At 35.8% G+C, this 27,464-nt stretch overlaps 1 protein-coding gene across 7 annotated transcripts in view; it reads left to right on the top strand.

The window, feature by feature from the left end:
* TTC21B (tetratricopeptide repeat domain 21B) overlaps nucleotides 1-27,464 on the top strand; it is a 96,707-nt gene that overhangs the window by 59,001 nt on the left and 10,242 nt on the right. For 2 of the 7 annotated variants that reach the window (XM_063790536.1, XM_063790535.1), the window contains 7 exons: nucleotides 4,284-4,434; nucleotides 4,632-4,793; nucleotides 6,798-6,993; nucleotides 11,253-11,477; nucleotides 14,478-14,598; nucleotides 19,048-19,115; nucleotides 20,445-21,280. In XM_063790536.1, coding sequence (XP_063646606.1) covers nucleotides 4,284-4,434; nucleotides 4,632-4,793; nucleotides 6,798-6,993; nucleotides 11,253-11,477; nucleotides 14,478-14,598; nucleotides 19,048-19,115; nucleotides 20,445-20,522 — 1,001 coding nt within the window. In that variant the 3' untranslated portion in view covers nucleotides 20,523-21,280. Of the gene's footprint in view, nucleotides 1-4,283; nucleotides 4,435-4,631; nucleotides 4,794-6,797; nucleotides 6,994-11,252; nucleotides 11,478-14,477; nucleotides 14,599-15,308; nucleotides 16,262-19,047; nucleotides 19,116-20,444; nucleotides 21,330-24,255; nucleotides 24,480-26,200; nucleotides 26,323-27,464 lie in introns of those variants that run through there. The other 5 variants (XR_010149772.1, XR_010149774.1, XM_016949451.4 and 2 more) reach the window with 5 other exon arrangements.

Here is a 27,464-nt window from a genome sequence, read left to right as displayed (position 1 = left end):
AAACAAATATAAAAGCAATTTTTTATAAATGCAATATAAGGATCTTGTACTCCAGCAACACCAAATGACATACAACCATGCTTCCAAGTCTTTGCTTGGGTTTTTTCCTTTTGCCTAAAATGAACTTTAGCTTCCTTATCCCTTTTCTCTTTCCAAACACATAATCTAAAATATATCCCTCTTGGGGGAAAATAAAAAAGTAAATCTGCATCCCACTACCACCACCTACATTAAAAAATGTCTTATGTGGTGCTGGGTAGCATGACCAACCATCCTAGATTTGCCTCGGAGCGAAGGGTTTTCCTGGATGCAGGACTTCCCATGCTAACAGAAAGTCACAGGCAAACTGGGATGAGTTGGTAACCCTAATCCTCGGTTACTTTGTCCATACGTCTTTATTACTTATAGTATTTTACTAAAAATATTTATGTGCATATTTGTGTTCTTTATTACACTGTAGACTCCTCGAGTTCAGGGATCACACCATATTCCCAATATCAGACAAAATGCCACACACATGGATGTGGCAACATAGATGTTTATTGGTTGAATGGATCAGTGAATGACTGTAAAACACCAAGTCAATTAAAAATACAGCAGGAGAATCGCTTGAACCTGGGAGGTGGAGGTTGCCGTGAGCCAAGATCACGCCACTGCACTCCAGCCTCGGTGACAGAGTGAGACTTGGTCTCAAAAACAACCACAAAATTTTAAGTAAATTTTTATTGTCTATGTGATATTTTTAATCTTAAGAGTTTTTAATCTTGTGTTGTATGCTTTATTCTTACTAGTACCTTACATACTTATCCACAGATCTATTTTGTTGGAATTACTCTAAAACATGCATCTCCATTCATTTTATGTGTACATTATTGGTTATCCTCAGTAACTCATCTTGTACTTTAGATTAAGGCTCTATTTTAGCTTATTTCAGAAATGTACCGTACAAATTTGACCTAATTTAAGTAGTTGAAAAATTCCTCTTCTAGATCTAATTACTGCTCTCATGACAGATTGCCCCTTTTCTCTCTCAGAATCTCCAGATCGCCTTGAGCTTTCCCCTTCCTTCATACTAATTGGTTAACATGTCTCCTCAGTTCTGTTTGCTTGATAGCTAGCTAACACATCCAGTCTGTCGTATCCTAACCCACTGCTCTAATGAAGACCCTTATCACCTCTCATCTGAACTAGTGCAGATTCCCAACTCATCTTCCAGCTTCTAGGTTCTGGCTGCTCCAGGTCATCATAGGACTAGCATATCAGTTCTAAAAATCAAAACCTACCCTTTGCTTAAAATTTAAGTTAGTGCTTCAGGATAAAGTCTAAAATCATAGCATTATTTTAATAATAATATGGCCGCAAATTATTTGGCCATTTATATTTCTTATCCTTCTTCCTCCGCTTTAATAATATCAAAGTTACCAACACTCCCCACACTGTTCTCTGCTTCCCTCTTGGCGCATGCCTTCTGCTACTTGGAATGCCTTTGTCCGTCTAGTAAGATCTTCCTCCTATCCTTGAGGCTGCTCAAAGGTCAACTCCTATGTGAAATTTCCCAACTCCTCCAGGCAAAGTTAAGAATCCTGTGCTTTGTGATACCATACCATAGCACTGCATGCTTGCCACATCTCATCACCCTATAACTATTTTGATATCTTCCTACTATTCATCAATAAAGATGGACCAGCTAAGTTTTTTAGAAGGTAATGTACATTTTAGTTTTTAATAGATTTCTTAAGTGCAGAAATTTGCCTTCTGTCAAATGTCATGGTTAACCAAAGACAAGTGAATGTAATTTAATCTGTCACTGGTAATTATAACTTGAACTAATAATGAATACATTTCAATAGTATATAAGAAATATTCAAGAAATTGCCTTCCCAATGTTGATAATACTAGCAGTATCATGCAAAAAAAATTTAATCCGAAATTTTAACCTTTAGTTCTTGCTTAATCCAATATAGCTTCCAGATGCTGTGGCTTTATTATGGGGTAGTTACTCTATTTCTTGTCAACATTTTTGGAAGTATAAATATTATTAATAACATTTGTAATTTATAAATATTTTTCATGCCTTTATTTCTGTAGCACTCCTACAGTCAATATTATAATCCCATTTTAAGAAAATAAGTATATTGGACTCAAAGAATTTGAGTAATTTGATTGAATTCACATAGCTAAAGGACAAGACCAATATTTGAATTGTCTTTTTCTGAAACCATATTCTTATTGTGCCCTTTTTAGTGATGCTAAAAGGTGTGGTGAACAAAATCTCTGGACCCAAGATTGTGTGTCAAGGGGACAAATGATACTATCAGCCTGTATTAGTTTGACATCCTGTAATTAAGTAGATACAGTATTTCCAAAAGTTTTTTTTAAAGAATATTTTGTATTGTGGTGAAACATATATAACACAAAATTCATCATCTTAACCATTTTTAAGTGTACTGTTCAGTGGCATTAAATGCATTCACATTGTTGTGTAAGTCATCACCGTTATCCATCTCCAAAACGTTTTTGCCATTCCAAACTGAAGTCTGTACACCAGTTCCTCGTTCCTCATTCCTCTTCCCGGAGCCCCTGGCAACCATCATTCTACTTTCTGTGTTGATGAATTTATTCTAGGCACCTCATGTAAGCTGTATCACACAGCATTTGTCCTTTTGTGTCTGGCATATTTCACTTGGTATAATGTCTTCACAGTTCATCCATGTTGTAGTGTATGTCAAAATTTTCTTTTTTTATGGCAGACATACAATATACAATATTCCTTTATATGTACATACTACATTTTGATTATCTATTCAAACACAATGGACATGTGGGCTCTTTCCACTTTTTCTGTCTATTGTGAAGGTTGCTGCTATGAATGTTGGTGTACGAATACCTGTTTGAGTCTCTGCTTTTAATCTTTTGGGTATATACTCAGGAAAGTTGCTGAATTACATGGTGTCATCTCTTTTCAAATAGCAAAATAGAGTCAAGGATAAATAGCTTTAAAACAAGCTTTTTTGTTTGTGTGTTTTAATTGTAGAAATTCAACCTAAGAACATGTTCAGAATAGCTTATTTAAGGGTTTTTACAAGTCCCCTACAAATCCCTAGTCCTGTGCTAACTGAAACTTGAGCACACAGACATCTAAAAGACACCACTATAAAGAAATAAATAATGTGAATCATCAGTAAGTAGGCCCTTATGCAACCATTAAAAATCACGTTTTAGAAGATTGTTTAATGACCGTTGGGAAATGTTAACTGTTTAATGTTCATCAAAATCAACATTAAAACCAATCAAAACCGATCAAAATCAAAACCCCAATGTGACTCCAGTTTTGTATATATTTAAATAAACATCTATTTTGTATGAATATAAACAAAGAAATACATATCTTTGCTTACATTTATATATAGGTTGGTTTTCAAATATATGAAAGAAAGCACACCAAAATGTGCTAATCTTTAGCTGGAAATATGGTGATTTTTTTTTCTTTGTACTTTTTATATATATTTTCCTTATTTTCTGTAGTGTCTATACATTATTTTTACAATCCTAAAAAAGATTTATTAAATTATTCTCAAAGCTTAGTTTGTTACTGATAAGAGAGAACTAGATAGAATTGGAAGAAGGCTTTCTAGGAACCTGCCAGGAAATTATACCTGAGATCAAAGGAATGAATGAATGAATGAATGAATGAATTTTTTTTTAGAAGAAGGTGAAACAGGATTAAAATATGGGGACTAATATGCTAAGGTTCTAGTATGGTAAGCTAGCATATGGTATGTTAGCTACATGTACATATCAAAGAGAGACTGGAGAAAAATTTCTTATTGCCCACCCCATACATTATTTGTCAATTGTACTGTTCCCACACCCTTCCTAGCAACAGTATGTAGGAGAGGGGTTCTCAGAGACCGACAGTGAACTTGTCCTGTGCAATTAAATCGGTATTCCTGAACTTCACAGTTGAAAGTCTAGATTACCTAGGTAGGGGCTGTTTCTCTAAGGTTTTGGTCCCCCAAACAATAGAAAAGCTACAAGAAATATGCATTTTTCTAGATTTGCCTATGTAGACACTGTGACCAGCCTAGCCCAAACTGTATTATTTAGTAGATCATCTAGTTGGCCATACAGCCTCTATAGGGAATTATACCCTGAGGCATTTTTTATTTATATTTAAAATGTACTTTATATGAAGTAAATTATACTCTAATGAAGTAGAATTATAACCAACAAAAGAAACAGTATAAAATGGTGCCCATATCTGAAGTATTATTTGTTTCTAGATAATTATATGACATTATCTCGTTTGATTGATCTCCTAAGAAGATGTGGAAAACTCGAGGATGTCCCAAGATTTTTCTCAATGGCTGAGAAATGTAACTCCAGAGCAAAATTGGAACCAGGATTTCAGTATTGTAAAGGACTGTATCTTTGGTAAATCTATTTACAAATAAATGCTACATGATTTTTTTTTCTCATTGTAAATCAAGTAGAATAAGCTTTTCTTTGTAGTAAAAAAAAATGTACATTTCAAAATAATTCAACAGTTTTATTTACCAGACAGATTATAAACTAATACAAATTTTGTAGTCAGCGATTGAAATAAATAATTCTTTTAAACATCTAACAAGGTACACTGGAGAACCAAATGATGCCCTTCGACATTTTAATAAAGCTCGGAAAGATCGTGACTGGGGCCAAAATGCCCTTTATAATATGATAGAAATCTGTTTGAATCCAGATAATGAAACTGTTGGAGGTGAAGTATTTGAAAACCTGGATGGAGACCTGGGGTGAGTTATTTGACATATTATCCTTTTTTAAAAAACACTTGTTGGAGATAATAAACAGGGATACTATACAAAAGAACTAAATTTAGGATAGCAATAATGAAAGGTCAGATGAATAAATTAAATAAATAGGCATTTCATTGCCTGTTTCAGAGAATAGTTATTTTAGCAAATTGAATAGTTATTCAATAGAATAGTTATTGCTAACGTAACTATTCTGTGAAACAGGCATGAAATGCTTTTAGGTTTCCTAAATAATAATAGACATGCTATGAAGACACTCCCCTAATTGTAGAATTTGACAACTATAGCAAAAATTATCCACACAATAATAGTAACTACTTAACAAATGGTAGTTATTTTCCAGACCCTGTCCTTTATACTTTCTACACACTATCTCATTTGTTTTCTACAACAGTATTGCAGAATAAGCTGAGTCAACTTGTTTAATGTGATAGTAATGATGGAGGCAAGATTTAGACTGAGTCCTGACTGCTGTTAGTGTGATATACTGCTAGTCAATGGTTATTTATCAACCTGCATTAGTAGCTTGTCCTCTCTTCTGACTCAGGCAAGGCTTGTGGGGAATGTATTAGGACATAAAGGGAATATAAGAGGTAGTTTCTGCCTTCAGGAGTGTTTAATTAAGAGGCAAGACAATACCTGAAACCTTTCAATCTGCAACTAAATATAAATGGATTTAAATAGATATTAAGTATTGTCAGAGTTTATTAGGAATCATAGCAGTGCATAGTATTCAGGAGAAGATGCATGGAGGAGCTGGAGAAAATTAGTGGTAGATTGCCAAGAGATTTCAACAACAGATTTTAACGCTTGGATTACCGAGACCAGTTAGAGCAGGGAAGTGGCATGTTTATGGTTGTTTTAGGAAGGTTGAGGTAACATTACTGTTATGGAACTATCAGCTATTCAAGTGGAAATCTTCTTCAGGCAATTCAAAATACAAAACTAAAACTCAGAAAGAGAGGTCACAGCTAGGGATAGAGATTTGGGAGACATCTGCAGAGTGCATAGTTGGAACTCCATGAATGGTCTCTTTGTGAGTGGTAGAATGAAGTAACAAAAATCTGAGAACTAAATGTTAAGCTTGCTAACATTTAAGGGGTCTGGAGGAGGAAGGAAGGTCAGAAAAGGGCAATCAGCATGGTGAAAAGAGAACTAAAGCTGTGTAGTGTTACAGAAGCCAAGGGAGAAGAACTTTGAAATGGTAGTCAACAGCGTGACATGTTTAGGCAAGATAAGCCTAAGGCCTGAGAAGAAGACCAGTGGCTTTAGTGATTGGACTTTGAGTGTTTAATTTCCTTTTATTAATTGATTTATGTATATTTATGTGCATGGGTTTGTGTGTATAAAATAAGAAAATTGCTATTAAATATTCAAATTGCACTTGAAATTACTGTTTGACACATATATAATTTCTGAGAGTCTGATAGGCAATGTGGTGAAGAGAACAGAGTAGATTTTATATGTCTGATAAGCTTAGATTCAGGTCCTAGGTTTACCACTTATTAGTTGTGTGACCTTTAGAAAATTACTTTACCTGTTCAAGCCTCAGTTTTCCTGTGTGTAAAATGGATTAAACATAGAATGAAATAATACAGTATTTGTCACTTTTTTCCTTTCCTTTCACTTTTTGAATAGATATATGTTAATTTTCTGATTCTACTTATAGTTTTATATTTGCTGGAATGCACACATTTACAACATGTAGATATTATCCAACTTTTGTCTTCATTCTAGAGGAAATTAATGCTTAATGGTGTTTTATTGAGTCCATATTAATTTTGTTTAAAATGCATTGTAACTGTGCTTCACTTTGTATTAGAAGAGAATGAGTGACATTCTTTACAAAAGATTACTTTTAAATGAGTGACAAAAAGAGTATTAAAGAGTGCCCAGAGCTTTTGTGTACAAAAGCTGATTCTAATCTCAATGAATTGTATCATGAGTAAGAGACAGAAGTGATTTATTTTTAATTATATACAGTAATTCAACTGAGAAGCAAGAATCTGTGCAATTGGCAGTAAGAACAGCAGAAAAACTTCTTAAGGAACTAAAACCTCAGACTGTTCAGGGTCACGTACAGCTTCGCATAATGGAAAACTATTGCTTAATGGCTACCAAACAGAAATCTAATGTTGAACAAGCATTAAATACCTTCACTGAAATAGCAGCATCTGAGGTTAGTGAATTTCCTTTTTCAGCTTCATATGTTATCTTTATTTGGTAGTATAGAAACATATATTTTGATTAGTTGTTTATTTTCTGAAGATTGACTTAATTACTTAACTTTTATTAAAAATTAGGTATATAGTTGGGCATACACAATGTCCCCTTCTTGGCGGAAGAGACGATGTTACTGTTTTGTTGTGTTGTTGATATATTTCTCTCTACTGGAATGTTAAATTCTAGAGAAACGGAATTCTTCAAAAGTATATAAGTTAATTATCAAGGGAGCCACTTTATCCCCTGGAGAATTTCTGTGTTGTAGATGTAGCCAAGATTAACTTAGTAAGTGGAAATAAACACCTGGCTGCTCTGATATCTTACTTGTTCACTTACATGAACTTGGAATTTTTCCAGCTATATAGCTACATGAGATCAATACTGATAGCTTATAATTTAGTCATACAAATAATGATATTCTTTAGCAACACTGAAATAACCTCCTGCAATCTTTTCATATTTGTTATTTTCATAGTATTATTTTACAAAATCAGAGGCTTTCTTCTCTTTTCACTGTGCTCGAATCCACCTTTTTTCCTTTTTTTTTGAGTCGGAGTTTTGCTCTTGTCGCCCAGGCTGGAGTGCGATGGCGCGATCTCAGCTCACTGCAACCTCTGCCTCCCAGGTTCAGGCAATTCTCCTGCCTCAGCCTCCCAAGTATGTGGGATTATAAGTGCCTGCCACCATGCCTGGCTGTTTTTTGTATTTTTAGTAGAGAAGGGGTATTGCCATGTCGCCAGGCTGGTCTCAAACTCCTGACTCAGGTGATCCGCCTACCTCGGCCTCCTCCGCCTTTTTTCTTACTCTCTAGATACTGTTTTTCCTTCCCTCACACAGCACTTTGTTTCTTCAATTGCTTGATATTAAGAAAGGAATTCTAGATACCCTCCCATCAGCAGTTGGTAATAGTTACTTCTAAGCATACTCATTGAATTTCATGTTTGTTCTTCCATTCAATGATGCTATAGGCCACTGGAAACTCATTTTATGTCTCTCAGAGAACATACAGAATTTTGCTGTGATTTCTTGTGATTCAGTAGTCACAGTGGCAGCAATAAACTACCCAAAGCCCTGGACAGTGATCTCTTTCCCCTCACCTTTTAGGGCCCTGGAGGAGATTGAGATGTCAGGGGTTTGGGAGACCTGCAACTCTTGTTGTGGCTTGGGTACAAGTATCCTAGATGGCAGCTTTATTACCGCGCTTGGAATAAAACAGCATGGCAGCAGCAACCCTCCAAAGCAAGGCCCTTCTGCAGACATTGAAGTAATGTGCTCAGGGGTCATGCTCTGTTGAATTGGCTTTGTGGAGCAGATGGATGACAGCTGCTGAATGAAGGCAGAGCAGAAGTAGGGCAATCATGTACATCTAAGAGAATCTCTAGGAACATGAGGAAGCACAGTCTCATGTCAGGTGCCATAGCTACTGAATGCTGTGATGTGCTATTCTATCTCATAACAATGAGAAAGTTTATTTTGACTAAATCCGTTATCCCTACTGTGAAGTTTAAGAGAGAAAAAAAGCCAAAAGCAGTGAATGATATTACAGCTATTTCCTAGAAGGACTATGCCTGCTTTCTGTTGATAAGACTGTGTTATTTTTTTTAATCATCCTTACATATGTGGTTAGTAAAATACTATCTTCAGATCTGTTTACTAACCATATTATTCAAAAGATAATGATATATGAGCTGAAGTTTCATAAGCATCAAATTTTTTCACATTTTTTTTCTTTTAACTCCTAGGCTGCATGTATTCAATATAATGAATATTCATTAAGCAGCCAGCGAGTGCTAAGCATAGTGGGAAACACAAAGATAAATAATGTATGGTCCCGTTTTTCAAGTTTCTCATAGCCTACGGAAGACAAGACAAGCATACTGACTATGATGACTTAATACAAAGCAAAATGTGTTACATTCCATACTAGAATTGTAAATAAAAATGCTGTAGGAGACAGTATAAGTAGAGTTGGGAGACCCTTTTGTAAAGAAGGTATGATTTAAGAAAAAATAGGATTTAAGAAACAGGTATGATTGAAGAACCAAGATAAATTGCATTTTAACAGGCAGAAATGAAGACACTGTGTTTCAGAGGAAGAGGAAAATGTGAACAAAGTAAGGGAGGCAGAAAAACATAGGGTATGTTCACAATCCTATTTGTCATTCAGAGGGACCAAAAAAGAGGTATGTGACAAGAAATCATGGAAGAAATGCTGGAAGATACGTTAAGCCCAAGCTGAAGTGTTTCCACTTGCTTTCATTGCATCACCTTGAACCATAAAGATGAGATGTTTATAATAACAGCTGTATTGTCCACATCCAAGTCTTGTCCTTTGCAATCTAAAGTTACTGCAATTTAGAGTTATTGAGAGACAGAAAGAGAAGCTGGCTGTAGGTCTTAGGATGTCTGCACCAGAAAAAAAGACCTAATGCAGGGATTAGAACTCAGGTTTGCTTTTAGAAACTGTTCTTCAGTTCACTCAGGAGTAATCAAGTTGTGAAGAACCGATACGTTCTAATCAAACTCAAAGTGTAAGAGAGGTTATTTTTAATTGTGTAGTGTAGAGGGAATGTGGGACCTTTTCATAGGACCCTCCTCCTCTTAGGCTGTGCTAGGACCTGGCTGACAAATACATAGCAGGCCTCTATTTTCTCTCCTCTCCTGGCCCACCTGAGGTGGGCTGGGGTGGGGAGAGGGTGAGGCTCAGTAATTGGTAACATCCCACACTTCTTCATAATCTACAACCAATTGGTTGGATTTGACACTCAAACCATTTTGCCACCCCTTACCTAGAGGAACAGATTATATCTTGGAAGCTTATTGATAGATACAGAATTTGAGGCAAGGAAGTTTTTATATTTCTAAAAGCTGTTTTTATAAAACCCTGATGTATTGCCCTTCTCTATTCCAGAGTTATTTCTTACTTCCAAAGATCAGTTGGACATTGAACATTTTACCACTCTCCTTTTGCAGTATTCCTTATGAGTTACCCAAATTTGCTATCTTATAGTATACTTTTATTATAGTAATGGTATCACCGTTCCTCAGTCACAATTTCTTACCCTTTGTTTTTGTTTTTATTTTGAGACAGTGTCTCATTCTGTCTTCCATGCTGGAGTGCAGTGGCACGATCATAACTCACTGTGGCCTTGAACTCCCAGGCTCAAGAGATCCTCCCACTTCAGCCTCCTGAGTAGCTGGGACTACAGGGGCTGGCCACCACACTCAGCTAGTTTTTCTTTTGTATTTTCAGTTGAGGCGAGGTCTCGCTATGCACTAGCCTCAGCCTCCCGAAGTGCTTTGATTACAGACGTGAGCTGCCCTCCTGGCCCCTTTATTTGTATGTTAAGCTGAGGCTTCTTTCTTTATAAATGCATCATAATCCCTCTGCTGAAATTTAGGAAGCATCTTCCCTTAATCAGGAACATACACATTATTGCTTATGAAAGTTAGTTGTCTGGATAGATCACTAATGGCCTCCATTTTATGAGTTCTCATTAACCTATTGGTTTCACAGAGTGACATTCTCTGACTTCAAACTCTATCCAAAAGAATATCATATAGATTGTTTTAGGAAGCTGCAGACTCCAAATCTAAAAGCATATTTTAAGGCATGAGTTTATTTCATATACTTTCCAAGTGGTGAATTAATTATATGCCTTATTTTTAACATTTCGTTATTCAAACTTTATTGGGAGAAGAGGTTTTTGGATAAAAGGAGAAGGGAGGGGGAAAAAAAGCAATAGAAGTCATAATGGGTAAGGACCATCATCTGCAGGTAAATTATTGTTACTCGTCTTTGACAGGTGAAAGAACTAAGGAGCCTAAATGTTAAATCTGAAATACAAACTGCTCAATAAGGATTTTACTGAAATAGAGTTTTATTTTTTCTGTTTCTATACAAAACTAAAACATGACTGTTTGAATCCCATTAAAGATAAAGTCTCACTAATTCTTGGAATTGTGTGCATATGGCATCTGAATAGTTGACATTATCTTCAATTATCTTGACCACACAGTGCTTGACCAAGTTTTCTTCATAGTAGCTTGAGGGTACTTGATGTGTTAAATAATGACCTGTAATCACAGTTATCTGTAATGGAGCTAGAAATAGAATCCACAAACTAGTTCTTATGTAGCAATTTCTGCTTTCTGTATGTTTTTGGGGCATTTATGTTTGTGCATCTTGTGGTCTAAAATTTTATTTTCTTATAGAAGGAGCATATCCCAGCGCTCTTGGGAATGGCAACGGCTTATATGATCTTGAAACAGACTCCACGAGCCAGAAACCAGCTGAAGCGTATTGCGAAAATGAATTGGAATGCTATTGATGCTGAAGAGTTTGAGAAGAGTTGGCTGCTACTTGCTGATATTTACATTCAATCAGCAAAATATGACATGGCAGAAGAACTGTTAAAACGGTGCCTGCGTCATAATAGAGTAGGTGATTGAAGAGTAAAAAATAATTATTGACCTTTGTTGCATAAGCTTTCCATATAGATATTGTTGAGTGTTAGTCCATTTCCAAGGATTCCTGTGTGATTTTTGAAAATTAAATGTTTATTCTTACCACAATCAGGAAACAAGCATTAATAATAAGAAAAAAGCCATTTGTCCTTTAAAGTTTAAAAAAAAAAAAGATTTATGCAATTTCAAGTTTCAGCTGTAGTGATGCCCTACTTAACGGAAAGTGTTTTTGGAATGTCAAACGATTGCCTGTGATTATCCATCTCATCCCAGAACTAATGAAAATTGCAGAAGAACATTAATTGCGGACGTCTGTCCCTCCCATTAAGAAATACTCTTGATGAATTTACTGCAGCTGCATGTCATTTTCTCATTATTAGAATCTATTATGCATAATATATTTTGTGGGAGAAAATCTTTTCAGCTTTTAATTTCATTTGTTTAATAAAAATTCCTTATATTTAGGTATAAAATTGAATATTATAAAGTCCTTAGAATTTAAGGCTTTTTACTAACATTTTGATGTTTAATTACAAAAGATGTCATTGTAACAGTTCTTTAAAGTTAAGATTTATTTTTTTGTTGAGAAATAATTGCACACAACTTAGAAATGATATTTATCTTCATATATTCATATCAATTACTTCAAAATCTTAATCACAGTAAATCTGTTTTATTCTCATTGAGCGAATTAGATTACAAATGGACCGTTTATTTTTTAAAGAGGAATTGTGATTATCTAGTACTATTAAGATACTTTCCTAGGAACTTAAGAACCTGAAAGATCCAAGCATTTGTCAATTTATGCACTATTTTAGACGATTAGTTACATAAATTTTATGTTAAATTGGCTTTGAAAAGCCGAATGCTCATTAATAGGCTTTGAAAATCTAAACTGCTGAATAGTTTACCCTTCTATATCTAGTCTAGGATTAACCAAGATTGCATGAGAATTTCAGTGCACATACAATTTCAGTTTGCCAGAACGCTGATAACAATACGTTGCATGGTTGAACATCATGGCTGCTTTAGAAGCTTCATTCAGCCCTGCTGGTTGAATATGTTGATATTGAAAGCATGATATTTAAGAACTAAAGCTTAGGAAACTTGAATTACATAATTTAAAAAATGGAAGTCATCCATATCTGGGGCAGGAAATGTACAAGACGACACTAGACTGTCTTGCCATACCAGATGATGAAGGAAGCTATCCATGATGATTAGAGTTTGTGTGAAAGATCTAGGGGCCAACTTGAAGACACCTCCAGTAGCCGAAGTTGGGATGCTTTAAGTATCGTTAAGAATGATAACTGCAATATATTGAAATACATAAAATCTGTTTAAATCCATGACTTCTCAAAGATCCAAAATAGAAAAAACAAAACAAACAAAAAACCTAATTGGTAACCACTGCAGTATGCTAGTGAACTGACTGCTATTTCTAAAGCTTGCAAATAAATATCCTGCCTTTTCTGTACAGAATTGGTTAACCAAATAGTCAATGAGACGTTTCTCATCATAGACATTTTCCAGCTAATTAATGAAGAAAGACTGATAGGCTATCCCCATTTTTCAACCCTGATAAATTTATATATGGATATAACATCACAAAAAGAGGGAGAATCAGACATTCTGTGCTTCCCAATAGAAGAACAGACATCTATGGCAGGGCTAGGGTTGGGATGAGACAAGTGAAACACTTGGTAATCAAGATAAATAATAATTTAATGCAGCTGTGCTGAGCTTTATTGGAGCCTGAATCAAAAGGGAATATGTGCATTCCTATATTCATATTTTTATGTTTTTTTAAAAATGGGTAATTGGTAATGGTTTTAATGAAAATATTACTGGTGAGATTTCTTCCATTAAAGTGAGAAAAGTAAAATGATAAGAAATTAAGTTTAGGTATAAATAAAATGTTCAGTCTTAAATGTAGTGATTTTTAATATATACTTTCAGATTTTTCAATATTTTTAAACTCATATTCTGGAAAAAAATTACAATTAAGAAATATACAAAAACATGCATCCATGTTTTTATGCCTCAGTCTCCAGTGTGGCTTATCATAGCACTGATGTTTGAAGTAGATTCACCTCTCTCCTCCAGAATCAAAATTGAATCCAAACCTCTACATCTAATTACAACTTCCAGAAAACGTCAGTGACATAGGAATATATTATATAAACACCACAAGGATGCAGTCAATTAACCTGCGTTGTGAGAAACTCGGGGATAAATATTCTTGTTTCTATTACATTTAATTTCAAGAAAAGAGACACAGAGAGACAGACAGACATACCGAAGGGAAACCTCTAGATCAAGAGACTAGATCAAAACATTGACCAGTTACAATGTTTGGTCCTTATTTCAGTCCTCAATCTAACAAAAACAAATTATATTGAGACAATTAAAATTTAGACAGTACTGGATATTTGGTGCTATTAAGGAGTCATTAACATTTTAGGTGTGATAAAATTGTGGTTCTGTTTAAATAACGTCTTTTTCTTTTACAGATGCACACTAACACATTTAGACTTAGTTGATACAATATCTGAGGATTTTTTCTGGTAATACAGAAGGGTAGGTTTGTGAGATAGAGGTGAAACAGTATTAGTCACAAAATAATTATTGAAGATAAGGGTTCATGGAGTTCATTATGCTCTTATCTCTGTATTTGTATGTGTTTAAATTACTCATAATAGTGTACATGTGCTTGTGTAAAACACAAGTGCCCTATTGTGTATTTCTGATTCTGTAAAGAAAATCCTGATTCTGCAGATATGTGATGGAGACTTGCCATCACAATCATTTATTAAGTTCAGTAAAAAATTTGATTGCCTAGCCAAGGTTGAAAACCATTGTTTGATTTGTCATTTAAATGGGTTGATATGATTGACCTCTATAGTCACAAACATCCCATAAAATCTTAGTGATATCAAGTTTAATCTATTGATGTCTCCCATTTTTCTTCAGTCTTGCTGCAAAGCTTATGAATATATGGGATACATTATGGAAAAAGAGCAAGCATATACAGATGCTGCCTTGAACTATGAGATGGCATGGAAATATAGCAATCGGACAAATCCAGCAGTAGGTGAGTTTGGCAATTACCTAGATTTTTCACAGAAAAATTATGTTTTATTTATTAATTTTCATTTAAATGCATTTGATTTTTTTCAAAACAAAATAAACATTGAGTCAATTTTCATTGTCAACCTTTCTGAAAGGAGAATAAATTTTATATTCATAATATATTATTAGCTACTAATAGTTCAGTTTCCTGAGTTCCAAACTTGTCCTCAGTCACTTAGTGTACATCTAGTCTAATTCTGCCCCCTTCTCTTCCTTCTAAAAGAAGGTGCTATTTTGAAATTGGGGATGCCATGGAAAAAGATGTTTCCATTGCCAAGTAAGTTAGGAAAATATTGCATTAAATTGAATTACACAGGTTTCTTTACTTCTCAAAGCCTTTAAACACTAACGTATATTGTGATGGATATCACAGAGGGGCCATGTTTCCCACAATTATTTGACCATGGGACATTTTTTTTTCTCCTGAGCATCCAGAAACATCATCCAGTCCCAGGCTGGATGTTGCAGGCTGTTAGTTTGGGTAATGCTAGTCTGCAGTGTCCCTAACAGAGGTGGCATCAGAATATATGTCATGACCAACCTCTCTCCTCATACGAGGGAGCTCATCCTCATGTTTGTGTACTCTTTCTTTGTATTGGGTTGAAATATGCCTCCTTGAAACTGCCCAAGTCTGTTTTCCGGAGCAACTTACAGAATGCCTCCCTCCTACAGATCATGACCCTTTAAATTGCAATCTTCAGTCCTGTGTCCTAGGACTTCTCTTCAAGCCATCTGCAGTTACTTGTCCATTCTTCCTAAGATTGGATTCCGAGTCTCTCATCTTCCTTGTTGCTGTCTCCTGGAAGCTCTAAAATAGTGTTTCCCAAACTGTGCTTTGGAACAGTTGGGGAGATTTTAATAATTTTTTTTTTTTTTTAATTAAAAAGAATGGAGTGTGAAGGTGGTAGATGCCATGGCCATGTAAGTTTGGAAAGTGCTGTTTTATTTTTCCATGCCCCTCTGACCTGTTGTACCATAAATGAACAACCTCTCAAATATGATTTGGCTTCTTATAAGTATAATTAAGCTATTTTTTTCTTTTGATTAGGCAATTTGTAGTTGTTAATTCAGCCTAAGATGGCATCAGTCTTTTCAGCAGCCATGTCACCGTGTGAATTCGATTTTGATTTGCAGTCAAATGAGTCACCCTCATACTAACTGCTGTTAGCTCAGGTCTTCCCTCATCTTTTAGTTTCCTGGAGTCTGTTCTCATACTATACTAGACTTGTGCAAAGCACAAAAACTAATGATTTTTATAGTATTTTTTATTCTAAGGTGTGATATATCTTTCAGAATAAAGTCATCTGGTAAAATGAAAAGTCCTTAAATATCCTTAAAATATTAATTTTGACACTTTATTCCATAGAAGGAATGCACATAGAATTAAATTATTTATATATTCCATTCCTTGGAAGACTTTAGCAAATAAAGAGACTCCAAATGACTAGTTCTTTCATTGTGTCATCATTGTATTTTATAGATTATTTTATCAGTTCCTCTAGCTTTGCTTTGGTAATCATTTCTTTCTAAGGCTCTCCATTAATTCCTCAATTTCATCCTTAAGATTGTCATTGCATCTAACACCCTCAATGTGCCTGGCCAAATAAACAATGTATTTCACTTTTTCAGTTGTCAGAAAACCCTTAAAATCATGCTCATGGCCAGGCGCGGTGGCTCACACCTGTAATCCCAACACTTTGGGAGGCCGAGGTGGGCAAATCACCTGAGGTCAGAAGTTCGAGACTAGCCTGGCCAACATGGTGAAACTCCGTCTCTACTAAAAATACAAAAATTAGCCGGGCATGGTGGCGGGCACCTGTAATCCCAGCAACTCAGGAGGCTGAGGCAGGAGAATTGCTTGAACCCAAGAGGTGGAGGTTGCAGTGAGCCGAGATCGCACCACTGCACTGCAGCCTGGTTGACGGAGTGAGACTCTGTCTCAAAAAAAAAAAAAAAAAAAAAAAAAAAATCGTGCTCATGCTCTTTCCATAGAATTCAGGGTTGAATATTGTCACTATAAGAGGCACCAGGATGAATGATGAATGGATAATTTGCTTGACTGCAGTAATCATTTATAAATAAATATATATACACACACACACATATATCTACACACCCACATCTACACACCGACATCATTTTGTATATCTTAAATATATACGAGGAAGAAAAGAAACACACTAGGAACAACTGAGATCCAATGAGAGAAGAAACTATTCATGTTTCCCCCTTCATACCTATTCTCAGGTTATAGGACAGTCATTAGACTGTGTAGAATGTTTGCATTCTCTCGCTGTCTCTCCTGATTGCATATAGTTGAGTTCTAATAAGTTTGGCAGGTGTAGTGCAGCTGCAGTGCACATTTTCTTTCCCCTTTTTAGGTCTTTATTTCCTCTGAAATTTTTGTACCAGGTCATGTATCAAGTTTCTTCCAGTGTTAAAATTCTGTGATTATAATATAGTGAATGTTTACATTAAAAAATGCTAATATTTTGTGGTATTCTAAGGTTTTAAAAACCATTTCACAAGTATTTTATATGATTTTTAAAATTATACTAAGAGTTAGAGGGAGGAGTTGTTATTCCTGTTTTAGCGATGAGGAAACCTGAAAATGACAGCTCAAGCCACTTGCATAAGATCCCAAAGCTAGTCAAGAAACCACAAACCAAAACTGAAATCTTGACTAGTTCCCATGTAAGTATGTTTGGCATGACATCTTAAAAATTGCTTTACTTTTTGAATGTCACAAACCCTTTTAGTTCATTTTAGAATTTGTTGGTAATGACATTAAGTTTACCTCTCTGAAACTTCTTATTTTTGTCTAAAATCTGAGATGTGAGATTCTGCCATAGGCCCTGCCCACGTGTGCCTGTGTGCATGTGTGTGTGTGTAGAGATATATATATACACACATATATAGACATACATATATATACACACATAAACATACACACACATATATGTGCAGTCGTGTGTCGCTTAACAATGGAAATCTTCTGAGATATGCATCATTAGACAATTTCATCATTGTGTGAACATCTTAGAGTATACTTACACAAACCTAGGTGGTAGATCCTACTACACACCTGGGCTATCTGGTATAGCCTATTGCTCCTAGGCTGCATACCTGTACAGCATGTTACTGTCATGAATGCTATAAGCAATGTGTGTATGTAAACATAGAAAAGGTACAGCAAAAATACAGTATAAAAATCTTTGGGACCACCATCATGTATGTGGTCTGTTGTTAATGAAACATCATCATGCAGTGCCTGACTATATATAAAATAGTGTGAATTTTAGATCATTTCTATTTCTTTCTTTTTACTACCATCTGATAATGTTAGCCAGTAATTCTTTTCAAACATTTAAAATTTTAAACATTTGTTTTGGTACTTTTATTAGAGCCGAAGAGCACTATTTACACTTCTTATTTCATATTTTTAAGAGGTAGAGTGAGATATTTTTTATTACACATTATTTTACATTGCATTATATCTTGTTTACTGTGTGCACAGCTGCTGTTACTTTTCTTGTCTTCTTAGTTTTCTCATTTTTATAGCATGTTACAAGAGAACAACATCCATTAAGAGGAATGTGTTAAATATTCTCCTAATTGTTGATAGTAGAAGTGTGGCATTTCACTATCAGTAATTGTGATAATTCTTACCAGTCATTGATGACTAATCTGCCTTCCTCTGTGTCGCTCTCCTATGTGCTCTGTCTTCTCGCCATACTCCAAGTTCATTAACTCCCTGTGTGTCCTACCAGTGGCCTTAATCCATGCAGTTTCCTCTGTCTGAGAGTGTCCTTGATTCCCACCCTAGCCTAGTTTATGCCTCATTCTTCAGATTTCAGACATCTCTTGATACCCTTCAGGTTCTTTATTGTAACTCACTTGGCCTGGATCTTTCTTTCATAACATTTATCTCAGTTTTGAAATTATTTACTCATGCAATTATTTTAAAATGTACTTTTTCTCCTAATAGAATGCAAACCTCGTAACTGTAGGCATCAGTTTGCCTGTGTAAGTGCTAAATAAATCTGTACTGTATAAATGAACGGCTGTGTTGTCATTTACTGCCCTATGATGAGTTTTTACTATAACCTGAAATAAATGAGACTTTTCTAGTAAGTTATAGAAACCACACTTGTGGGATGGCAGCTTTCTAACCTATCAATGTATTCACTGTGGTCCTTTTTTCCAACTCCACTTTCTTTTCTTCTTACACTTCTTTTGTGTCACTCTGCCTTCTATTATCACACAACTTCTCTGTATAGTGTAGTTTGGTTGTTCATTCACCAGCCTCCCTTACAATTCTCTAGTGAGTAAGCAAAGAGAGGAGGAGGCAAGGAAAAGTAATAGTAGCAGTGTACTCCATCATTCTGTTTTATGGTTTTTGTCTTAACAGGATACAAACTGGCATTTAATTACTTAAAAGCAAAAAGATATGTGGATTCAATTGACATATGTCACCAGGTAAACACTTAAATTTAGATTTCTTAAAATTTTTCAGATGCACAATTTCCTACTTTTTTAAATCTCCAGATGTATGTGAATAGAAATAGAGGATACATTATTTTAGTTAAATGATTTATCAGTATGTTTAGGGAGATTATCAGTGTTCGAAATTTAGAAAATGATGTTCACCTAAATAAAAAACATGTTTTTACTTTGAGATCAAATAATAAAATGTTTATGTCAATTTAAAGACAAAGACCACTGAAGGGTACATATTAAACAATAAACCATAAAATATTTACATGTATGGAAAGGAGTAGGATTAAAGAGGTGGAGTAAAAGAGACTTTTACTTTAAAAAAAAAAGACAAAGACCAGTGGGAGAAACATGTTAAATAAAATGTAGTCTTTAAGTTAGAAGATATTTGAAGACAGTATAGATTCTCCAGATCATTATTCTGATTAGAAGTTCTTGTGAATGTGTCTGAATCTGGTTATTAGAGAATTCAGATTGATCAATTAGAGATAAAAAGGAATTCTATTAGAAGTCATTCAATTGCATTCTGTAATTCATCCCCTAGTAAATGATCACCTACTAAAATGACAAATATTTAAATTACAGTTTTAGAATTTGTAGAGTCTCTTTATATATACATTGTCCCATTGATATTCCATATAAGACATTCTATTAAACACTGTAAGGACCTCCAAGAAAAGTTCATTAGAAAAGAATTTTGTAATGCCCCTTATCCCACACAGCGATCTGTTAGCATCATTACAGTAAATACTTGGCCTTAGTAATTGCTGTTGATTACTGAGTCTCTGTAAAGCAGTATTTCAGTCAGGTTAGGGTTGTGTGTTAATGTAAGGCTATATATTAGGATCATTTTTGGAGTTAAAAAAAAAAAACTAGCATCTCCCCACTCTTAGACTCAGTAGATCTAGAAATACGTATGTCTCAAGATCATTTCAGGTAAAGCTAATGTGTGCTGCTGTATAAAAGTCACTCCCTAAGGGTTTATCAAATATTATGAATGAAAAGCTAAATTACAAAAATATTTTAAATCATTGATACATAATTGTTTTATACAATTCATCTATTAGGTAAGCAGTTATATTTGTTATATTTTCTGCATTTGATATTTACATTCTATTGTTCTCATCTAACTACCATTAATATAAAGGAGTCATCATGTTACATTTAAAATGCCACCATTAAAAAGTGTTATAGCTGTTGTATTAGTACAAGGAAATCTTAACTGTAATGCTCATTTCTTGTAAGTTTTGTAACTCCGTAGTTTTTGATTATTAGTTACAAGTTTTTATGGGTTCTTTATTTGTTTTGCAGGTTCTTGAAGCACATCCAACTTATCCAAAAATCAGAAAGGATATACTTGATAAGGCCCGTGCGTCTTTAAGACCTTGAAAATAATTTTAACTTAGGTGTTGGTTTAACAGGAAATGAAAGAAATCTAACTTTCAGTTCTTCCTGTTCAAAACAGGTTTGAGCTCAGTGCTTTGTTGTTAGAAGTATACCCTTTTTTCTCCAGCAGAGGTTGCTGCTGTACATCAAGAGAAGTACTATGTGAAATTGGTGTTTCCTAATGGAGTTGAATGAGAGCTGGTCTATTTGACTCTGTTTTGATTGGGTACAAATTTGGTGACTCTGTGGTAAAGACTATAATTATTTCTATAAATAATATTTTGTTAAAATCTAGGTAATTAAATACCCTGTATCTTTTCTAAGGAATATTATTTCAGGAAATATATTTAAAATGCATTGTTCTCTTTTAAAGTATTTTTGTTATATTCTTTTATTTATTTATTTTTTTTTAAAGACAGAGCCTTGATCTGCCGCCCAGGCTGGAGTGCAGTGGCACGATCTTGGCTCACTGCAACCTCCGCCTCCTGGGTTTACGCGATTCTCCTGCTTCAGCCTCCCGAGTAGCTGGGACTAAAGGCATGTGCCATCACACCCGGCTAATTTTTTGTATTTTTAGTAGAGATGGGATTTCACCGTGTTAGCCAGGATGGGCTTGATCTCTTGACCTTGTGATCCACCTGCCTCGGCCTCCCAAAGTGCTGGGATTACAGGCATGAGCCACCGCACCCAGCCTGTTTTTGTTGTATTCTGTGTTGTTTCAAAAATTGGAATAAATCTCCCTGTAAATAACTCATGAAAAAGACAATATATATATTTTAAATATATATTTTAATAAAGGTTTTATAAATAGATGATTTATATTCCTCTTGGAACTCAAAAGATGTGGTAAGTTTTGCAAATCAGGGTAAGCTCCCCCTGCATTCTGTAATGTTAATGGGTGGTGGTATAGTACAGAAAATGTAACTTTCATTGAAAAATCTTTTTTAGAAAAGGGTAGAGTGTGTGTTTCCCTTTCCTTTCTTGAGCTCATTCTTCCTGCTTTCAAGGCCATTGTGGTCTTAGGAAATAATCAGGTCCTGAAACCTCAATTTAAATAGGTCCCTTATTAGGGATATTTAACCTTAGCCTAGAAGACTTGGTCTGCAGGTATAATTTCAGACACTGTAACATTTGATGGTAAAGGGTGACCAAATACTTTTGGTCAGCAGGGAGTCACAAAGCACACCATGTGAAGGCAACGGTTTACCCAGCTCTGTTTAACAGCACCCTGGCATAGAAGCTTTCACTCTCTTACACTAAATTTAACCTAATCTAAACTTAATCCTTAGCATTATTTTTAATTTCTCATCTACATCTTTTTCAATTTTCCTTAAAATTGTAGTAAACACAGTCCTCAATTTTATTTGCATTTACAATAAACAGTATTTATAAGTCATTTGCTGCTTTTTATTAAATGTCCTGTGTTTGTTTTGAACTCCATTCTCTTGTTTCTGATCATTTCTCCCATTTTTCAAAATCCCTTTAATTTCAATTATGTTATAAAATTCCAATTATTCCTCTTTTCACTTAGCAAAACAGTTTTTTGTGGGGTTTTTTGTTGTTGTTGTTTTTTGAGACAGAGTCTCACTCTGTAGCCCAGGCTGGAGTGCAGTGGTGCGATCTTGGCCCACTGCAACCTCTACCTCCTGGGTTCAAGCAATTCTCCTGCGTCAGCTTCCTGAGTAGCTGGGACTACAGGCACACGCCACCACGCCTGGCTAACTTTTGTATCTGTAGTAGAGATGGGGTTTCGCCATGTTGGCTAGGCTGGTCTCGAACTTCTGGCCTCAAGTAATCTGGCCGCCTTGTCACCTAGCTTTTATTTATGGCATTTCATAGAATGTTTAATAATAGAATTTATAAGTCACTTCATATATGTTAAAATACTTTTATATTCCTTACATTTGATCTTCACAAACCTAAAATGCCGGCATTATTATCCCTGTTTTACAAATCTGGAATCGTGAAACATTACCTCTTTTTCTTTAATTCAGGTGGAGAAATATCTTTCAGCCTGAGTGGACATTTTTAAGGACAATGCTATGGACTGAATGTTTGTGTACCCCAAACTTCGTATGTTGACATCCTAGTCTTTAATGTGATAGTATTGGGAAGTGAAGCTTTAGGAAATAATTAGGTCATAAGGCTGAAGCCCTTGCGAGTGCGATTAGTGCCCTTAAAAAGAGGATCCCAGAGAGTTCTCTAGCTATCTTTCTACCATGTGAGGACAAAATAAGAAGTCAACTATTTGCAACCCAAAAGAGGGTCCTCACCAGAACCTGGTGGTGCTGGAACCGTGATCTCAGACTTCCAGCCTCCAGAACTGTGAGAAACAGATTTCTTTTGTTGATAAGCCCACCAGTTTATGATATTTTATTATTGCAGCCAGAGCTGACTCAGGCAGAAATCACATTAACAGAATGCCTTTAGTAGTTCCAGTGAACTTGCATCATGGGATGCTGGAATCATGGAAATTGGATAGAGAAATAGAGCATCTGTTCTCTCAGCAAGACATTTCCAAATCAGTTTTCCTATCTGTAAGAGGAGAGGAAGGTTTTGTTTTTGTTTCTTAAGCAGCCGTTTATTCTGCACCTGCCATTTGTTAGATGCTATTTTAGGGACTTTCCTTACTTTATGTCTTTTAATTTTCAGTCAGCTATTAAGAGAAATAATATTCCCACTTTTCAGGTAAGAAAGATGAGACCTGGACTAAATGATTTGCCCAGGGTCACAGAGAAAAGTGTCAGAACCTGAATTCCATACTGGCCCAGTCAACTTCAAAGCCTCTGCCTTATTTATTATATTAAGATGCCTTCTGTAACTGAGAGATAATGTTTCTGTAAGAAAAAGTGATCTTTTCTACATCTGGCTAGCAGAAGAAACTGGTGTATCACAGAGATAGCTAAATAATGAAGAACAAGATGGACTGAGTGGAATGAACAGCTGTTACAAATGTAGAAACTATTAAAGAGCAGTCTAATTGAGGAGCACTATAGTGTAGCAGTCAAGAGCATGGATCTGAAATCAGACCAGCCTGGATTTAAGTTTTGGCTCTACCATTACCTGGATGTTTCATCTTTCTCCAAGTTACACACTCTCAGCCTCAGTTTTCTCACCCGTAAACAAGCATATAAGGATAATAACCTGCCTCAGGTTGTAAGGATGAAAGGGAACTTATATAAAACCTATAATGAATCTGACTCACTAGGCTCTTAATAGTAGCTCCTCTTATAAGCAGAACAGGGCAAAGTAGTAATTGCAACTGAGAAGAGAAAATGCAGTTCAAAGCAAGATTAAAAGGATGAGTAAAGTCCCCTAGAGAGCTCAGCCCTACAGGATTCGAGATTCTCATTCATTCATACCTTCCCTCCTTCCTTCCCTTCTAATTTTTGTTCAACTACTTCCCTCTTTTCCTCTCTCTCTACCCACCAACCATTATGCTAGACTCCACATGCAGCATCTCATTTTATCCACCTTGAGCTTGCTTTTGCCCTACTCTCCTCAGTGTAGAATTCTCTTCCTCCTGTCCCTCCCTTCACCCCCGCTTCCTGTCTCTGAGCTTCCTTCTCCAGGTTTGCTCCTTTCCATCAGGTATCACTTTATCACCACCTCCTCAAAGAGGCCGTGTTCATGTCCAGGCCCACAATCTCAAGTAGCCATCCTGTGATTCTGTATCATATTATCCTTTTTAAACTCTATGCAGCATTTACTACCTCTGATGTTTTTCTTCTTTAAGGATTTGATTGCCTTATGTGACAAGCCCAAGATCTGTGACAGTTGGAGCTCAAACTAGGCAGTCTTGATTCCAGACTGCTCTGAACTAGTATTTGAAGGAACTAATGAACGTGACATGTTAAATGAAAGTTTGGGGACGTACACTCAGGATGGAAGCAGGGGGACACAACAGAAATGAAAGAATTTTCTGTAGATCTGGGATCTGGACACCTGCCCCCCGTCATGGTAAGGACACAGTTGTAAGTTTAATGTACTTTTGACCTTAATTCAGCTAGTATGGTGAACTGGGTCGAAGAGGAAATATCTTTCTTCCCCAGAAGTCAAGAACCTAGAGCAAATCTGGAAGGCTTTTATGCATGGACAGCTGAGGAAGCAGGTTGAACTTTGCACTAGAGTAGAAGTAGATAATGGAATCACTATGGAAACCAAAAGACCAATTAAGAATGTGACAGGAGCTATCCTAGTTTGCGACTGGAGATGACAAGTGAATAGCTTTAAAATAGGATCATATAACAGCGTTCATGCTGACAGATTTTTTTAGATGCAAGGTTGGCAAAGGTGCAAGGAAACCACCGCATTCGGACTGCTGCTCGTCGAAGTGTAGCACAGCCTTCCTGAAGGGAATAACTTTAAACAGCAAAAAGCAAGTTTGAGAAGGCTGTTCTCTAAAAACAGCACAAAATAAGAGTCTCTCGTTTAACCAAGTGATCCCACGTAGAGAAATTTATCACAGGAAATATTCCGAAATTTTCTCAAAGGTTTCCAATTTTAAAAATTGTAACTGAATTTTTTGCTGCTTTTGGTTATCAAAACATCCAACATGAGGTTGTCACATATGTAAGATTTGACCAATAATGTAGTAGTAGGTAGTCATTGAAAACTATTTCAAGGATTTATTTATGTATTTAATTTTTTTGGCTCATGCCTATAATCCCAACACTTTGGGAGGCCGAGGCAGGCGGATTGCCTGAGCTCAGGAGTTCGCAACCAGCCTGGGCAACACGGGGAACCTCGTCTCTACTAAAATACAAAAAATTAGCTGGACATGGTGGTGTGCACCTTTAGTGCCAGCTACTCGGGAGGCTGAGGCAGGAGAATTGCTTGAACCTGGCAGGTGGAGGTTGCAGTGAACCGAGATCACGCCACTGCACTCCAGCCTGGGCAACAGTGAGATTCCGTCTAAAAAAAAAAAAAGAAAAAGATTTTAACTGCTAAAATGCTCACAAAATAATGCATATAAGAATACACAAAACTAGATGAAACCCAGTTGTTAACATAGTTATATCTGAGTGATGAAATATTTATTTACCATTGTAAAAGTTAACTGGAATTAACATATATTCTACAATAAAAAAAGTTTTTTGTTGTTTTTTAGAGAATAGCCTTCTCAAACTTGCTTTTTGCTGTTTAAAGTTATTTTTCTGAACACAGACGAAGAGAAAAAGCTAAACAAAAGCTGACATTTCAACTCTCAATACCACACTTTACTATTAATTGTTAATGCAAAATGCAATCTATATTACTTCGATGGCCAGCGATAGAGATTCAGGAAGTGAAAGATAGAAAAAAAAGCCAGAAAGTAGTAGTAGGAGTGGTAACAGAAGTGGTAGTAGAACGTAAGAGTTCCAGAGGGGATGTGTAAGAGCATAGTCCTGCAATTACATAAAGGATTGAGAGCAAACCCAGTCCTCTGTAATTTTAGTCCATTATTCCATTAACAGAGTTTTAATGATGATTCTACCAAATATAATAAATTAGAAACCAGTGGAAATATCTGAAATCCTAAAGAGCCTCCACGTGTGGTCGTGCAGTGTGTGCGCTGCACAGAGTGACCCAGCCAAGGGCACAGGAGATGGAGGCAGAAATCCTTCAAGTCTTACCACTCTGCAACTGCATCTCCATGCAGGAGGACTCCCTTTTCTAATTTGAATACAACTTTCTCATAGGCTATTGGAAGCCCTGCGAATGGAAGGAGAGGAACTAGAGTCAGTATAGAAAAGTTTTTAGAAATAAGGCTGAGGGTGAAGAGTGATGTGTCCATAAGGGTGTGAGAAGTCTGTCTTTTAAGGTAAGAGCTACTTGGGCATCTATGGAGAAAAAAAAAAAGCCAGTAAATATTGAAGGTACAAGAAAGAGAGGAGGGGAAAACCTGAGTAGAAAAATGGTGGCGTCCAGGGGGTGCACAATTTTTGCAAGGGGAGTGAAGGAACGAATGAACTGCAGAAAGACTCACTGATATAAAGGTGGCTTCAGGAGCCCTTATGCTAATTGGCTCCAGTAGTTTTATAATGAATAAAATAGTCTTTGAGCTAAGGGCAATACCACTCCTTCATATGCACAGGATCTTGGACCTCTGTTTTCTTTGGACTCTGAGGTATTTTTCACTTATTTCCAGGTTCCTGGTTGTGGTTGTTGGAATTCTGCCTGCCAGATTAGAGGGGAGTTACTGTAACATGATAAATCCCAGTTATGATCAAAAATGTGCTACCCTCCTTCTAATGCTCCTCTTAAGAACCAGATGTTTTCTAGAAAAATGTTTCACTCTGCAATCTGCCTTACAGTGCACATCAATGAATCTGGCACAATGCCCATAAAAGCAATCTGATCCCATAAATGAGGGATGCGGAGTAATGAGCAGGTTCTAAATGTCTTACTTCCGAGTGGTATAACATGAGACTCGATGGCAACCCTTAAACCAGGCTGCTTTCAAATAGTATGTATGTTACATTTATCTTCCTTCAAACAAATTCTTTTGGCAATGTAAAAGAAATCCTGTTTTTTTTTTTAGGGGGTATTTTAAGAAGGTAATTACTATTTCCATTTTCACCAAAAGCAGCCTAGTTTTATTTTTAATGGGTAAATGATGTAAGAACCTTAAAAAACCACTTGAAACACAGAGGACAAAGCTGCAAAATGTTCAGTAGTATCCTCACTTATTTCGGGTCAGGGCAATAGGTCCTCTTTCACAGTTACAGATTAAACTTTCTTTGAAAAACACAGTAAGCTTAAGAACTTTGAGGAAAAAGAATGCACTAAAACGCTAAGCAGTTACAAAAATGCTCTTTTCATACAGTTTAAGTTTAATATGTGAAGTTGCTCTAGTAAATACATAAAAACTCCTCCCTTACATAGTTTCCTGAAGAATTTTTTTGTCCAATTTTTCACATTGACTTAAGTTACAAATTGCAGAGGATAGATTGAGGGGGACTC

The sequence above is a fragment of the Pan troglodytes genome, chromosome 13 (assembly GCF_028858775.2).
Source record: "Pan troglodytes isolate AG18354 chromosome 13, NHGRI_mPanTro3-v2.0_pri, whole genome shotgun sequence".
NCBI classification, from domain to species: domain Eukaryota; kingdom Metazoa; phylum Chordata; class Mammalia; order Primates; family Hominidae; genus Pan; species Pan troglodytes.
The sequence above is the reverse complement of the archived record's forward strand: the minus strand, read 5'-3'. Positions and strand labels throughout refer to the sequence as shown.